Here is an 18,294-nt window from a genome sequence, read left to right as displayed (position 1 = left end):
GAAGATAGTAATATAACTGTAATTTTAAAGAACATCCCTTTCAATAAAAAAAGTTTCTCAAAGTTATAAAAACTTTTAAATTTTGATCAAAACTTATTAGAAGTTTTATTAACTGGTCAATATGATGTAATGAAATCTGACATCTAAGTATCTTTCTGTATATACTGTCGATTGTAGAAGGTATCTTATGCCGAGAAGACGTCGTTTCATCCGCTTCATCCTGGCGGCGCAGTTGTCAATAAACGTCTTATAGTAAACTCGATGAAGAATAACTGTATTACAGAAGTCCCTTATCGCAGTCTCTCGGGACGGAGGAGGAGGCTCGCGCGGACTCGCCTCGCCATTCATCTTAGCTAACTCACCTTTCTCTAACAATACACGTCACGCTTTATTAACTTGACCTTTTTCTATAGGTACAAAATAAAATACTTCTGTTGCTCTTATTTATTAATAAGTCATCACTTAAGTTTCGCAAACAATTTATCTTGTGTCCAGTTTAGGGCCGCCGTGCGCCCTTTAAACTTTTGCAAACTTTGCAGATATTTATTTTATACATCTAAACTTTGAAATCCGTTCATAAATAACATGCCAGGACCCATAATCTAATTTAGCTTTGTTTAAGCCAAAATAGTCAGTTGTTTAAACAGTTTTGTATTAGTTATTCAAAGTGTTGGAAAGTAATTAAAAGAATTCGCTCCTGCGTTGCTATTTTCGCTGCGCTCGGCTATGAGCTTATCTCTGTCACGTAATCGAGGCAAGTCGCGTGTGTACAGGGTGGATTCGAGTCCACTGGTTGATCGTATGTGGGGTTCGGTGCTCGCTCTGTCAAGTGTCGTTCCAAGTTGGCGCGGCGAGCAAAGTTTGTGCGGCGTTGTGCCGCCACCCCTCCGCTCATACCGATCGAAGTGGGTGCGCGCGCAACACCCCGCGCTCTATATAAAGCGCAACCCTCACACCAGCTCCCCACAATCGCAAGAGGACGCGCGCGATCGCCCGCTAAGCCGCTCGCCCGGGGCGCCGCTCTTTCTCTTTTCTCTCTTTTTCTCTGTTCGTCTGTCTCTCGCTGATGCGGCCGCGCTGAGGCCGATGCAGGCGCCGCCATGCCGCGCTGCCTCATGGCCAAGAAGTGGAAGGTGGCCCCGGCGGCGGAGCTGGCCGAGGAGTCCGACGAGGAGATCGACGTGGTCGGCGAGGGGCGCGGCCGCAGCCCCGCGCCCGCCGCCACCGCCCCGGGGCCTTCGCCCAGAGACCCCGAGCCGACGCTCCTCTACAACGGTAAGGAACCTTCGCAGGTGGCAGCGCTGGTCGCGCCCGCCGGTGTCAAGGCCCCGCGCGGCCGCCACTAGTGCCAAGGTCTCGCCGCCAGCACGCGACGCCAGCGGTCAACAACTCCGCATCACTTCCACTCACTTGTATTATAACCACTTACGAACTTGTTCCTAACTTGTGCTTTCTGCGATTGTCTCATCATTTGCGAATTCAATATAATCAACAATAGCTCGCGTGCGACTTACATTTATCATTTAAACGTTTATTTACTTCGTTTGCTTAATTATGTAAACATTAATGTTTGCTACACTTTGAGTTGATTTTTTTGAGTCACCTTAAAGCATAAGCATGGGATAAAGTTCGGAAGCAAGCAACAGTCTTGCCGCAACATGTAACGCATGAAGTAGCTACAGTTGAGCAACAGTTGCCACCGATGTGACAAAAGCTCATGGAAGTTGGCACACTGCCACATTGAGAGCGCCTCCGGAGTCTCCAGCGCGCCAAACACCACGTACCTACTGTGACGCTCTCCTTTTGGCCTTTTTTATCCCAACGATGCCAAAGCCCGACCTCATTACCAAGCATCGTGTCCACTTACCTTAGGTTATTATGTGGAACATAATTCCATAATAGTAGACTTCTTAAAAATGAACTTCATTTCCGACCGCCTCCTTATAATTGATAACATTTAAACCCTTAATTGGTTGAGTATTGAAAATGTCGCAATACATTCACAAAAAGTTAAACCAATTTAAACCGCAGTTTTAACAGTACATCTGTTTGATCCACAAATACGGAAAGTCAGGACGGCAACCGGCAGCCCGCCAATATTGACCAATACACGCGAATATTTTCACTCAATTTCATTCAAAAAACATATTGAGTAATCCTGCGGCGGCGGCCACACCACCAATTTCGGGACTTGCGTTGTTTACGTTTTGTTTTTGGATTTATTTCTCAACTTTAAATTCCGAACTATACCGCTTTGATAGCGAACGTTTTTCGAATCTTTTTTTATTGCAGTTACTGCAATGGGACATTCTATATAGAGGCATAGAGAGAAATCCTTCATTCATTGATAACTTGAATGCATTCAAATATTTTGCAAACAATTAAAGAAAACAATAGATAGTCATAGCATTTCCCCTCTCAACTAAAGCCTGATAAATATCTTATCATTTGCGATGTTGTTTTTTCATTTATTTATGAAGGCTTTGTAAAACTTATGTTCAACATATAATCCCATAAACAAGCTTCAACCAGCTTATAGCAGCATTCAATAATTTGCATTTATTTACTTTTTAGAACGTCGATATCAACACAGCAACATTAAAATAACTGATTTGAAAACTTACTGGATATTTTACTTATCACTTTAGAATAAAAACAATATTTTGGAATTACTTAATTACCTACGTCTAAAACATTTTTCGGTTACTGATAAAAAGACCTGCATTTAACTAGGAACCAGTTTAATTAGCGTAATTGATGAATCCTATATTGAGTACCTAATATTGATCTATAATTCAGTCTTAAGTACTCCATTCGCTTGACAATTGATTACTGTGATCGTACAGTAATCTATCATATTATCCGTAATCAATTATAATAACACAGCATTAATGGAGAAGAGGTTTCACTAACTAAGACAAGAACGTACACATTTACTCAAAATAACTCTGACAATGTTTGAAAATGAATAGTTAGTTTACTACTTTCGTTTCTAAACTACCTACTATTGAGAATAACAAGACAAACAACTTTAAACGCAAGGCAGAAGAAGAAGTTGTAATCAAATCAGCAACTTTAAATAGCCCATCATTAATTACCGATGACGATTTTAAAACAACTCCAAATAACGGCGGATTCCGATAACCTATCTATCTATTCATTGCTCTCTACAGATAGGAATTCAACTTGGAATCCGCAGTGAATAGCTGTATTCATTCATCACTATATAATAGCATGATACGAACAGTTAACCGAGGAGTAATATTCCTTACCACCTGACCACCGGATTACTTGCACCGTTTGAATATTAAGTGGATTTCTAAGGTGCGCTCCGAGAATTGTGTTCAAGCATAGATCCCGCCTTTGGTAGAATTGGCAACCAATTTAGGGATTTATAGAGAATTCAACTTCAAATTGCGAAGGAGCATTGATTTTGAATTTCCAAGACGGTTAATAACACCGATAAGAAATTGACTAGTGGAGATATCATAACGCAGAATGTCCTAAGAAAGTAGCGCGCAAAAATGCGGGTATTCGTGTTTCGTTTCTAGCTCCGCCCTTAAAAGTCTTCTTTAGAACCCACCTATTAAAAAAAAAACTAAATCACCAATCGATTACTACTAATCTTTGACAGATTCGACTTAATTTGACAAGAAACCCTAAAAGAAAGTTACCCCCTTAAAGAAAGTTAGTTCTAGTAACTGATCACGCCTACCACAAGAAGGCGCCAGAACTTCTAGCCTTATGGCATCTCCGCTCATCTTTCTTCCGTATGTGGTTTATAAAGATTTTAAAGCCTAATGCTGTCCAAAAATATAATAAAAACGCAAGATACATACAAGCAACCGTGATGAGTTCACGAAATTTCCAGCCATTAAATGGATAAATATTTCAAAATGTATTTTACACCTCTTAACTTTTCTTAAGACGTCTAAAAAGTAGGCGCAGTACGATTCTATTTGATATAAGTATTTCGAAGGCAATGAATGGCTCAATAATGATCTTGATCCCCATAGAAAGTAGCCCTAGCCCGGAGCTATCACTCGAATCTACAGCGAACATCATAAAACCTAATTACCGGTGTAAGTTTACCGATTTAAGCAATGAATTGCTCCAATACTATTCTATGCAGTTGGAAGCCAATCACTGCAATATTAAATACGTTAGGATCAGACTGAAAGCAAATCAGAAATCATCTGGTGACCGTAATCGAATCCCTTCTGTTTTACTGTACCTAATAGCGAGATATTGTCAGCCTAAAGTATAGAAAAAAGTGCATATAAAGGCTGATAAAACATTGTCTTACTCTGCTTCTTAAAGTCGGCTAATAAAGTTGTTATTGATATTTAAAAGCATTTTAGTTTCTTATCACGTCAACTTTATTAAAAATAAAGATAATTGACTAAATTAACACTAAATGCTCTGGTTACCTATTACAAATAAGGTATTACTAAATCCAATCAAGATAGTACTTGGAAATAGTACTTTGAAACCAATAAACTGACTTTAATAATGATTCCGTACCACGTTAAGCGTGTCCATAGCCCGAAGCGTTACCAAAAGCCAGAACACGGCTCAAACATCCTAATTACCGGATTCAGTTTGGCGTATTTAGTCCAATAAATCGGTCTGTGAGTTCAATATCTCACCGGTTTGTACGTAGAGCCCAATCAGACCGCTAAAATTGAAAATGTCGAGATCAGACCAAGCCCGCGGCCCTTTGACTCAATGCTTTCCGATTCCATGCAGTGATTGGTAGGCTAGCAAGTTTCACTAAGCTTGAACACGGTAAATGAATATGTATCTATTAGTATATTGTGATGTGTATTTACGTTGTTAATTATAAGCACGTGCCCGATTATTTTTAACAAAGTACCAGACTGTTAAAAAGACCTTATTTCAAATAAAATAAATGAAATTCTTAAAAATGGGTTTTATTTTGTTGCCGCTCAATGGTTGGATGACATAAAATAAATATGACGTTACAAGTGGCTTTCTAAGCCAACGGTATATGCTGTCCTTCTAAAAGGAAAGCATAAAATATTATCTTTAAAAAAGATAGCACAAGTATATCTAGACAACGGCTACATACTTTAACCGATGTTACGGAGGTGTATGCAGGTCACCTCATTCACGCGAGACCTGAACTAATGTAGGAGCAGACATGTTTGCCCTCGTTACACCTTAGAAACCGCCCCTTATTGATATTACAAAGAACTTACTTATGTACGAGATACAAAATAATTAATCTCGTTACAAACGTTGAATGATCGAGTAAAGCCTATCTATTCGTTTCAAGACCTACACAACTCTATGGAGCTGGTTGCAGATATAAACTCATTTAGAAAAAAAACCTTGCAAAAGGTGTGGATAAGCACAGAAAATTCCCAAAACCACATCTAAGTACCATTAGTACAAAAAAACTCGATAAAGTAAGTTTTAGAGTACCCGCACACTGCAAACTTTCAGCAGGCCAATAGTTTGTTTGGGCTAAGCTCATAAATCAGTATGAATGTGTATAGGAATATGCACATTAAAAAGTATCAGACCTACTGAAAACTACGATGGGAATAAATTGCCAATCATCGGGTTAACTATTGGCAGACTGAATCTACAGTGTGTGTTTTCTTAAGAAACATAAACATAACGCAGCAATATGTACAACAACACTTGATCCATATAATTTTACTCTGCTACCGCTTAATACAAAACAATATAGAAAATCAAAGTTTACTCTATAACCTCTAAGTCTTGGCAGGCAGGGGCGCTCACGCCACGGTTTCATTTCGCGATCCCCCGAGGTCGCCGGTAAACTAACAATGTAACACATGACTACTATGTACTTGTTGACGATATTAATGTTGCTTGGTGACCGAAAACAAAGATATAGGTGACATAAGACATGTATGAGGAACTGTTTGAAAATATCATTGTGGTTGATAGCAACTTAGGTGCTGATTTTGAGTTTTGTAACTTTACGCGTTCGATACGTAATTATAACTTGGCTGAAGTAAAGAGTCGTATGCTACATGACATGATTAGAATATAGCACGTTCATTCATTTTTCCGGATAAAGACGTATACTATTTCGCAAGTGAGCGCGTTTATAATACAACCAAGTATCGATGACAGCTTTCATTAAATAAACAGTTCTAAAATTAATGCTACGTCATAAGTTGTATGATAATTTACAAATCGAGAAAGTTGACTTGCAAAACTCGCACTAGGCACTCTGGTACACCCCCAAAACTCCCCCCTTTGGATGGTTTTGGAGAATGTTTATATATTACTGTTTTTTTTATTGCAATTGATCCTCTCACCGAGAGATCGGACCGAATTTGGAAACCATATCATTTACTTTCTATACTAAATGGTTTCCCAATTACCTACATACGAAAAAATATAGGCACCATGTATGCTGTTCTCAGAGAAAATTTGCTTTTCTAACCCTTTAATGCGCTGGTTAAACACTGGCCGAAATTCAGGTGCTCGTTAAGAAAATGTACAGCCAGCTAGAATACAGATAAAGCATAGAACAATCTAGGAACCTAGAGTATATAGTAAGAGACTAAATGCATTTAAAAATGCAAAACAGTTAACGCTCTTGAAAAATATACGTGGCTTTCAACAAGGTTGTTCAAGCGTGTGACCTCTTTTTGACTTCACGGCTTGAAAAATAAGGTTGAAAGTTTGATTTTAAAAGAAAGACAATAATATTTGTTGATATTGCTACCATTGGTAGATTATTTCCTTGAGATATGAACCTAACCTCCCCACTCAGAGACATTTAATGGTTACTTAAGCCATTCCTTAGTGAAGGCTTTGTATGACATTCCGTCACTAAGGAGTGACTTAAGTAATCATTAAATGTCTCTGAGTGGGGAGGTTAGACTTAATGGTAAATGCCTACATGCAATAATACTGTTAGCTTAGTAAACGAAGTTAAGGTGAGTATTTACACACTCAATTTCGTAATTATGAGTCTACCTGCCAAGGATCATGAATTGTACCTATGTTTTCAAAAAACTATCCGAATAAGTTGAATATTGATATGATATGATGGTCAAAATTGGAAGATGGAAAAAAATACTTTGTGAAGTCAATTCGCACACTTAGATCTAAAGAAAGTTAACTCAAATCAGTTTTTCAGAAAAGACGAAAATCTGATTCCATTCCCCCTTTTGCGGTATAGAAATGTTCTGTATAGAAAAGTGCTTTTTGTACGCAACTAGAACATATATTTTTTTTATTTTGTTGGTCGATGGGTATTCGTTTAAAGAATTTCATGGTAAGTATGCATAACTCAAAAAGTAGATTTTCGTGTTAGCCCTCTTAAGTTCTAGGTGTGCGAAATATAATCACAGCTTGGTTAGTATGATGACGTAAAATGTGGTTTGTATTACACAACGTCCGAAGGCTGCTTCAAGTAATTGCATGAAATCAGTATGTAATTTAATTCTCAGACGATATTTGGCATGCATATCGCTCGAAGGTCATAAACGAACCGATATGCTCGCATTAGCGCTGAACTATTTACCAAATAAAGTGGTTAGTACAAAACATAATGCTAATTAAAACCAATACAAATATTAGCTAATAGGACTCAGAATTGCTCGGAAAATTATTACATCATCGATAAATATAATGGTTACTATGCTATGTTTGTATGTACTTTCTAAGTATCTTATAGGTACACCAATGACTGTGTTTCGGATGGCACGTTAAACTGTAGGTCCCGGCTGTCATTGAACTATGACACCAGTCCACGGAGGTGCACCAGTCTATCCAAGGGGTATTGGGTTGCCCGGGTAACTAGGTTGAGGGGGTCAGATAGGGCAGTCGCTCCTTGTAAAGCACTGGTACTCAGCTACATCCGGTAAGACTGGAAGCCGACCCCAACATAGTTGGGAAAAAGGCTTGGAGAATGATGATGCTATGATAAATAAACGGTATACCATTAGACGAAAAGGTCTTGTTTGTAAGTAAGTACATGTAGTATGCAAAATTGCAGACTACAATAAAATGTATCTCTGTATTGAAAGAGCTTAAATCCTTTGATGTACTTCGCCTAACTGTCTAGCCATATATCCCCTTTCTAAAACTCCTTTTCACGCTCCGCTAGACTTTACAAACAAATGAAATTATCTGCCCGGCTAAGCAATTTACGGAGACAAAACACTAGACTTACAAATGATTTAATCCAGTTTGGGATTTTAACCATCGAACTGAATTAATATGTCTGCCTCTGAAGAGCACTAACCGATGAACAATGCATATTTTGATCGAGGAATTTCATCAACGGACGCCGAGTAATTAAAACGAAAAAACAGAGCCTAGCCTCGGCTACGGATCTGCCACTTATCATAGATTTGTTTATTAATTTTATGTATCAAGCTTCTGATTTAACAGTTACGCTTTTTCAAGGGTCGGATAAATCCATACCTGCATGCATCACAGTTATATGCATAAAGCATTTATGTTGAAAAATAGTTTGATGTTCCATCATGAGAGTAAATGGGACAATCATTCTATTTTTAAGATAAAAATGACCGCAAAAAAAATCACAAAGAAATGAGTATTTTATGTTATAAATATCAATTGCGTGCCAAACACATTTTACAGAGTTTTAAACACAATTAAAATTGTACCAGCTCAATGACGTAACGCGCATAGCAATCAAAGTATTTTCTTAAAACTTGTTGACTTACTTAAAGTCACATGCTTAGGTACATGTGTGAATGCTAGGAATAGCCTGGCATTTGCAAATATGTGGATGCCTTCAGCTTAATTTGATTTATAATATGGTGGAATAGAATGTCAAAGGCAAATTCAGTCAAACGTGAGATAAAACATCTGTACGTGAGGTAAACGTACACAAACATTTCTACAGGTAAAACTGAGTTCTCCTTATTTTGAAGTCGGTTTAAAATGTTATAATTCTTTTGGCACAAAATACTTAAAAAACTAATTTACCTTTCGTAACATGTTATTTGTTACATCTCACGGATTTGGCAAAGCCTCTTGACAGTTATTCAACGTTCAACAGCAGCAGTCGGGAATCCGCCATTTATCACTAAAAACTTATTAAAGCCTTCGATTGATTGATACGTCTTCCTCGAGGGAAATATACGATAGATTCAATATTTTTATATTTCGTTAAGAAATCCAGTTTTATATTCAAACTGCTAAAGTTTTTGCGCAAGAGTAAGTAAAGTTCTGAAGCTGCGGTTGCTTGTTCCTGTGTTATAGAACTTTTTACTTCTGATATTATAGAGCAAGTTTGAAATGGAATAGAACAAGATAAAGTGACATTGCTAAATTGAAATCATGAAAAAATTTATACAGAGGGTACATCAAGAGAGCATAGGCATATAAGAAAGCTTTTGAATTAACCAGAAATACCAAATAAGTAGGTATTGGTTTAAAACAATAGATGATTTATAAAAGTTTTCGATTCAGAACTAATTTAAGGACCACATTAAACATATTATGTGCACTCTCGGCACATAATTAAGTTAGTCTGTTCTCTGAAAATTGATCTCCATTAACCATGTAAGTCACTTAATTTGTGCTCACGTAATCGACAAGCATGCAACACCTCGCAAGTGGCCTTTGATTAGGACTATATTATCAAATCGGCTAAGAGAACTCTACAGATTCATTTAGTGCAATTATGTACAAATTAATTGTGGCATTAGGAATAATACAGGTAATATTAGTATCTAGATATTTCAATGGACGTTGGTGTCATAGACAGACAGTGAAGTTAATAATCGCTTGATATACTCTATAAGAAGAGTATTGGTTTTGAGTGTATATTTTAAAAAGGGGTATCTATTATTTTCAATTAATTGCCAATTTAATAGATTTCAATATTATCAAAACATTAAAATACACTGCTGAACATTGTGCAGTATCGACTAAAAATATAATCTTCAGAACGAATGATTTATTCTCGAGAATGCACAGCATAAAAATAGTTTGTCCAAAATAGAATTAGTATCACAACTTTTACAATGAATTGAAAAAAAAACTGATTGTACCTTTTGGACGATCAATTAAACAAGGCTTAGGTACACGTTACTGTCTGTTTCGACTCACGTAACCACGGCCACGAATATTGATTTCTGACCCCACCCGGATGAAACTAATTAACCGGGCACCACTTCGTTTTACACTGGCGTGTTGATTTTTGTAATACCTACGTAGCTATAGTGGGTAGAAGTGTGTAATTTTGTTAGGGCATATGTGGTTAGTATGTGGTGTGTATTTTGTAGTCAATGTATGTTGATCATGGGGTTAGAGACGCAGTCGCTCCATGCTAAGCACGGGTAGGTTATACAGAAGCCAACCACAACTTACTTCTATAGAGTTGGGAAATTCTATTTATTTATCTAAGTATTTTTTTGGGAGGAAATGTTAAAAGAAAGTATTAACGAATAGCCAAAACTTAGCTTGAATTAGGACAAACACTGGCACTGAATCCTTTCGAAAATGGCTTGGATATAAATATCAATACCGAAAGGGATTTTATTATATCAAATAAACAGCGAGCAAAAATAACGAAACGATTTGCGGATTTCACGTTTCTCTGAGTTTATTTTTATCCAGTTCAAACAAGTTCCATTTCATGAAAAAGCGTCGAACATCAATTTTCAAACAACTTGTATTTTTTAAACATTTATACGCTTTTGGAGTTTAATCCAATAACAGTTTTGAAACTGCAGTCACGGATTAAATAAATATCATAGTTTTATGACCTCGCTGCTTTTATATTTTATTAGTTTTACATTTGTGAGTAAAAAATAATAAAGCTCGTATTTGTAGACTATATATGGGTAACTGGGTTAAGGAAGTCAGAGGCTGTCGCACCTCGTATACCACTGGTACTCAACCGCATCCAGTTAGACTGGAAGCCGAGCATAGTTGGGAAAAGGCTAGGCGGATTATGTTTGTAGACTATAATAGTATTTCTAATTCATCACAAAAATTACTGTCACTGTTACAGTCTTTTTATCGTCCCACTGCTGGACACAGACTTTCACATGGAGAAGGATTGAGCAAAAATTACTACAAAAAATAATCAATGCTATGACATTCCTTTACTTCGCCACTCACTGGTAATAGCCCTATAAAAAAAAAACCTATAATCACAGAGTATTACAAAAATTGCAATAAAACCTAGAATATTATATACAACATGTTTCGAAGCACGTGCAGCCCCAAGCCTTCTACCCGTTGCCAATGCCACATCAAATATTCACGAACATCAGACATATGACCGCATTTACTGGAATTCTATAACACAACCTACAAGTTGTTATGATTTCAAGGGCTTTTACGAGGTTCTTTTTAAAAGTTTATTGGTATGGTAGTTCATTAGGTTTGCGAGACAATTGATTCTCTTTTGTTTTATAAAGGCGGCTGCTGAAACAAATTTTGAATACGTATGGGTGAAACACGCAAAAATTCATGCCAGAAAGGCGGGACACATCTCCTGTGCTTTTTATAAAATCGGTAAAAGATCTTGCAAAAATTGTATGAATAGTGCCAAATACCAAATGATTAGTCGTAAAAAACCAATATGTACATTTGAAATAGCTAAAATTACTCGTTTTGCAATAATACAGTTTGAGAACTGCATAATGCAGTGTGCTACTCTTGTTTTCCTCTTCCAATATTCGAACACAGTGCATTTGGATGAGTCATAAAGAAAATAAGCAGTCAACTTTGGTCTACAAGTTAACATGCACAAGTGACAAGTGACCGCGGGTGGGTATTTTTCTTTGGTACCTGCGCGAGTCGCTAAACACGCACGTTTTTTAAAACGCATGTAACCTGCGCATGTGTCTCAACATGCGCAAACTACTTGCACCGTGTAGATGTACCCTTAAGAAAAAGAATATAATACGAGTAGAAAACAAAAATCACGGATAAATCGATAATAGCTGTAGGAAACAAGTAAAGGCTTTAAAGTACCCGACACTGTAGACTTAACTTAGTCGGTCAACAATTGACAATGTTTTCGGTCGGTCAGAAAACTGTGACATTGGCTTAAATCTGATCTTTGCACTGTGAGAACTACCGTTCATCTCCGCAGTCTACAGGTTAAAAAAATATAAAGTTCTCAAGTCAATAAATATTAATTTGGCCGAGTGGATGGCAAATAATATTTTTGATGTTCAATAAAATCCCGGTATAAATGCGAACTATCCGAAAATTAAACGTAAAGTTCATTTGATTGGTGAATATGGAGATACCGGGAAATGAAATAACATTGATGAATAACTCCGCCCACGAATCATCGCTCCGCCTCCCGAGTAGACGCCTCCTTTCAATACACTGTAAAATCTGTGCAATGAAATTATTTCGAATATTGTCTCAGATGAAATTTTACAAGTTTTTCTCTTGGCAAGATCGCTGAAACAGCGCTTTCACACCAGCGGGATTGCCGCGCGGATTTTTTACGCACGACACATTCCGAGCGACAAAAACCTTTCGCGCGGTTTCACGTATTATCGTTCGGGCCAGTAGTTGTCAATTGTTTTTTGTCTCCACGCCACACCAATAATACTCGCTTCACCCCTTTTGGTTTTATTATCGGGCAAAATTGACTGTGTTTTACATAATCCAATAATTATTTGTTCATTTGTAAACAAAGAAATTAAATTCAGTTGATGACTTTCCGCCCACTCTACACGTAAGAAAAGCGTTAAAATATCATTTTCCGGCGAACTGTTGATTCTTGGCGAGCCGGAAACATGAATGGCTGGCAAAAAAACAATATTATTCCGTTTTTTGTGTTGACGACTAAATGTAGCGTTGGCAAAAACGCGGAATTGTATTTCCAGTGGTTTTCTCGACTGAAGCAGACTTGTTTTGTTTTCTATCTTGCAAGAAAATTGGCGTGACCTGAAATTAAGTAAGAACGTGTTGAGCAATACTGTGCTCTACTTTATAGTGCAAGTAACGATCTACTTGTATTTCTGGTCCATGTTAGGAGAACAATTTCATGTATCTGAGAAATATCAAATCACAAGCTGTACTATTAATTAAATTATTTAATTATGCTTGGACGAATCGTTTGATGAGGCATCCATTGCTAACAATGACACCTACATAAAACTGACGTTTCATTTGCCATGGAAAAGGAACTGATTAAGCATACCACAGTAGCTCAAATCAATAAAATGTTATCATCATCTTCCGAACTTTTCCCTTTTAAATATATTATTATGTGTACCGAAATTGATGCCTCCACGAAACAGAACAACGTATCACGCCAGTCTTCATGTAAATGAGCTTTCCCGATTATTCGCTCTCAACTGAATTATAACAGCCTTATTAGAGACTCACAACAATGGCTGCCATGCTGACAAATGCATTCCACAAATGACAAAGCAATTAGGGCTTAGAACAATCGACAAAGCGTAGTTTAACGTGAATAAGGCGCGTCGGCCAGCCGCAGCTATTGTGTGAGCGTCAGCGCTTAGAAGCCGTGTGAATAGCCCAACTAGACGCGACGGTACTACCCTTTGAATTAACGCCTTTAGACCACTGCTGCATTATTTTGATGTGCAATAAGCTGATTGTCAGAGAGTAATAGTAAGGATTCGATGTTCTTGATCGGTTTTAAGTCGTTTGCTTGCATAGTCCAGTCTATCTGACTTCCAATTAGCAATAGCTAAAATGTTGTTTTCACGTGAATTCTATTTCACTGGCAAACAGACGGATGAAGTAAACGGTTGAAGTGGAACAGACATCTCAAAAGGTAAATGAATCCCATTACAAATACCCAATACCCACAAATATACGAAGAACCCTATTCACCGAAGTTTCTATACCCGAAATTCCGCGCCGCAAAACTCACAAAACTGAACCAGTTCAAAACAGAAACGAAAATACTATCGCAACACAAAAGAGCTGCCTCTCACTTTACAATTGGGAAACAACTGAAAATTCCAATTACAAAGTATGAAGGTGCTCAACACTTCCAAAACTTCAGCGGCGTAATTCGTATGCGGTGAAAAGTTTGGACGCGCAAAGCCTGGCCGGCCGGACTGGGAACTGGGAACTGCGCTCCTATAAAGAACAACGTCACCGATGCAATTATGAAATGCTAAATTCTCTCTCTGCAAACTTACAAAGGATTGAATAGAGGACACGTGAATGCGAATTGTTTTACTCTTGTTCGTCCGCTTAGTGCTGTCTGGACAGTTGCGATTTTACAAAGGGATGCGCTGTTTTGTTGCCATTTCGTTGGCGAAATGTTAAATTGTCGGTGTTGCTTTTGATTACATTCTGGAACTAATATTTTTGAATGACAGGACTGGGAAAGCGGTTCTTCTATTTGAATGAAGTGTAACTACGATTTAATATTTATATCATAAATACGATAATGACCAAATTACATTTCAACATCGTAGATTTAAAGTTATAAGTAAATACTGCTCTTCAAAAACATTTTACCTACAAAAGCTGGCTTAAAATCTTTTCAACATTTAGCGTACATTAAATCTTTTGTAGTAAAATGCTCTTCAAACTAGATCGTGAAAAACAACGTTAGTCCGTCCATCCGGCGGTACGTACTAAACCCCTTTACTTTAATGTTACCCATTTAACCCTCAGCTGAGTAAAAAGCATTTTTAAGCCAGTTGTAAACCTGTAGTGTATACGTGTTACTACTCACTCAAAATGCCTCGAACGAACTACCCGAATTTCTTATAAAGTTCAACCAGCCAACTTCGTATTTTAAAAATAAGCCTAACATTTTTCGCTACTTCCTAGTAATGAATTCCGTGCAGGTAATCTTTAGATTATGCTTCCCGTTTTCCAGTAAAATAGTATGAAATGCCATTCGGCTTACAGCATTAGTGCAAAGTTCAATGATGAGGACACAAATAGGTTTCTTCGGAACCTTCATTCGGATTCATTCATAATTCCTCGTGTATTATTTTTATGTCTCTCATACCGAACTAGCCAGTGTAAATACGTTTTATTTCAGTAAGCGTAAATAATAATGATGAAATGGAAGTATGAAAAGTAGATTGCAATTTATTATAGACTTTCTTTTCATATTCAGAATTTTCGAACAAGATTCGCACGTTGCAAGTGTCATATTTAATTACGGGAGCTTTTCCGAGACGGGCAGTAATTTATTAAGAACAATAGCCAACTAATATCTTAAAAGGTTTTGCCGCCAAGCCTGCCAACTCGATTGAATCAACGCTTTTGAAATATCTTCTTAGTCGTTCGTTCACCCCTGCAAACCGTTTTGAGAACCAATTATCGCCGTTATAAATGGTGGTGAATTTTAACTGCTTATTTTTGTGAGGTTATTTAAAAGTTAAGTTATTACTAGATATTAGGTTATGTGCACGTATATATAATACATATAGGAATTGCTACTACATATAGGTAGACTACAATTTCAAGAATATGTTTTCGATGAAGTTCAAATTCCGACGCTTACGCCTACATACTGCTACATTAAAGAAACGCAAAGAAAAACCTGCCTAGATTCTCACATGAGCCGTGATAAAGAACTTGGAACAACGTCACAAACACGATTAACTATGGGAACCCTTACAACTGCGAATAAAATCATATACTTATCTACAAAGTTTCAAACTAAAGGTTGAATCGTTTGTGAATAAACGATGCGACTTTGATTGCTGCAATCAATCATTGATACCTGTTTAGGCTGCAATTTGCTCGACAAATCGCGCTATTCAAATATGTACCGCGTTTCGCGACGAGGCGCCTCAATCAATTCATAGTTTATTTGAACGTTCAAATTATAGGCTTGCTTTTTAGTTTCGCTATTGTTTTTGCTTCGAAGATTTTCTTGTTGCTAGTTGAGTACGTAGCCCTGTTTCATTGCATTCTTGCCGTGACTGAAGAAAGTATCAATTCATGGTGTTTAAAAAAAGAGTAGTTATTTAAATATTGGTAAGTAGTTAAGAATTACTTTTCAGTTTTAATAGGAAAGTAAACACTCAAAAGCCTTGCACGCTTGCGGCTAATGGCTGGCTAAATGGTTGGATGACTAAATTGTCAACCACTTTTGTAAGTAATCGTGAATACAATAAACATTTTAGTCCATCCGATACTGCCTTTCATCTACTGATGAAACTATCGACCGGCTAAACGAATTGCAGTGTGCAGTGTGCTCTAAGAGAACTCGACATAAATATCAATTTGTAGTTTATTTCGAATCAGCAATCCAAATCAATTAAGCAAGGCTTTGACTATTTACATACCGAGTGGAGCGCATTCAAAACGGTCCGAGCCGTTCCGACAACTTGATTTAAATTAAATCGAATAGTGGTCGTGTTTCAATGCACTTTCATGATTCAAATTACTTTCAATCTAGAATTTTATTGAACATTTAAATATAGAAACATCGAAGAATTTATTTGAACAGTTTTTAAACTACCGGTTTTTAAACTGTTAACGACTTTCCTTTGTAAAACCACCTGTTATTTTGCCTCGGGCTTCCATAATAAATTGGCTTTCTTTCGAATTCATTTTTCAGTAAACTATTTTTAATCTCTCCAATTTATTGAGGGAATTTAAACTATAAATCAATGCTGTTTAATAAAATACGAAAGTCGATTTTTTAACAATATTCATTGTAAGATTTAACATCAAACTTACTTTATTTTATTTTTGAATTTATAACCAAACCAGTATTTTATTTAAACAAATGCTATAGCAGAGGTAAATACACGAGAATTGAGTTACCAAATCACCCACATAACAACTTACTATCGATATCAATCGGTTCGAAATAATTTACCAGCACAACGAACTTATAAATTTTGAATGAATGCAGCTCACATTCTCATAGCTCAATAATAGATCGGGCAAAGCGATATTCTTGTAACTCGAGTAGCCACTAGTTGCTTCCCGCGACATTACCGGGGCGGCTGGGAATTAAAGAAGACCTACAAGGTACGAAGCATGCACACAACGAAGATCACTTTACCTCGCATGTTCAATCGATGTGTCGGTACTATAAAATAGAAGTGTGTAAGTCTACATCTTAAAGTGTAGACTCACGCCCAACACCGACAGTGGTTTACATAGTGGTTAAACCAAGATGAATCTTCGTAAAACCTACTTTTGTCTAACCTAGCTTTGAGAATCAATCGTTTTACGTTAGGCGTGGCATGGTTTTAATTTAAGATGAACAGCTGTTTTTCTTAATTGGATGGGCCGCATAGATTTTTTAATATAGGTAAGTAATCGGAGTGTTTTTTTCAAAGCGGTCAGAAAACAGGAAGGCATTTGATGCTAATATTGACAGATTACCATTTCCCAGTCGGGTTTACCATTTCCCAGACTACGATTGCCTTAACGTACCGAAGTACAGATGAAACAGCCTGTACGTCTCAAAGCGGCTTCGATCAAAGCAGTTGTGTTTGCGAACACTAAATAAATAGACCAATCAAAGTCAACAGTAGAAAGGAAAGCAAGGGGTGACATAACGGCAGAGAAGCTACCACAAAATCAACAGCATCAAATACTGCGAAACACGAACACGTCAGTGTGTGTGTGACTGACACACACAGCCATACAATACACGCAATAAAAAAATGTCTACGAGTTCTTTGGCGTGCCTCGATGCGTCCAATTAGTACCTATTGAAAACTGTATAGAAAAATAAATATGGGCATTGTCGAAATAACGAACGTTCCTAAAAGCTTGTATTGCTATAATTATGAATTACCTACGTCATATTCAACTATGGACGTTCGATGGGATGACGTCATAAATAATTGCTTAACCTAACAGCATACACGTGCCTAAAGTAAGCCTATTTCTATGAATGGAAAGTAAAGTGTATAAGAATGATATTGCAAGATCCTCTCTCCAATGTCTTATTTCAACGTCATTAAAATTCACAAACAAAACCGACCTACTTGCGTAATTAATAAAGAACATAAGCGGGTCAAATTGTACTCTAAATATTCACGCCGCGCCGTTTACTTTGCTTACTCTGAGCTCAGAACTATTCTTCAAAATATAAGTCTTCAGGCTTAATTAAAGTCGGACTACTTGTTCCCCGACGAAGTTTTCAAGTCGTTTCAAAGCACCTCGACAAGTTTCGCGACCCCGAAAATTAAACCTTAAGTCGAGGTATTAAAGTTCAAAGAAATTAGGTCACTTTTATTGCCGGTAGCTTTATACAAGGTGAAGGCTTCTACACTTTCTTGGGTGAAATATTAACCTATTCTCTGATAATATGAACATAGATATAAATTGTCGATAGAAAGTTATCAGCTTTTT

At 37.1% G+C, this 18,294-nt stretch overlaps 1 protein-coding gene across 1 annotated transcript in view; it reads left to right on the top strand.

Moving 5' to 3' along the window:
• The first annotated feature begins 247 nt into the window (after nt 1-247).
• The window catches only part of LOC110374509 (transcriptional repressor scratch 2), a 38,263-nt gene continuing 20,216 nt past the window's right edge, over nt 248-18,294 (top strand). The window contains exon 1 of the mRNA XM_021332245.3: nt 248-1,275. Within this exon, the coding sequence (XP_021187920.3) occupies nt 1,101-1,275 (175 nt within the window). The 5' untranslated portion in view covers nt 248-1,100. The remainder of the gene's footprint in view (nt 1,276-18,294) is intronic.

This window comes from Helicoverpa armigera, chromosome 1 (assembly GCF_030705265.1).
Source record: "Helicoverpa armigera isolate CAAS_96S chromosome 1, ASM3070526v1, whole genome shotgun sequence".
NCBI lineage: Eukaryota > Metazoa > Arthropoda > Insecta > Lepidoptera > Noctuidae > Helicoverpa > Helicoverpa armigera.
Note: the sequence above shows the minus strand (reverse complement) of the source record. Positions and strands in the feature narration are given on the sequence as shown.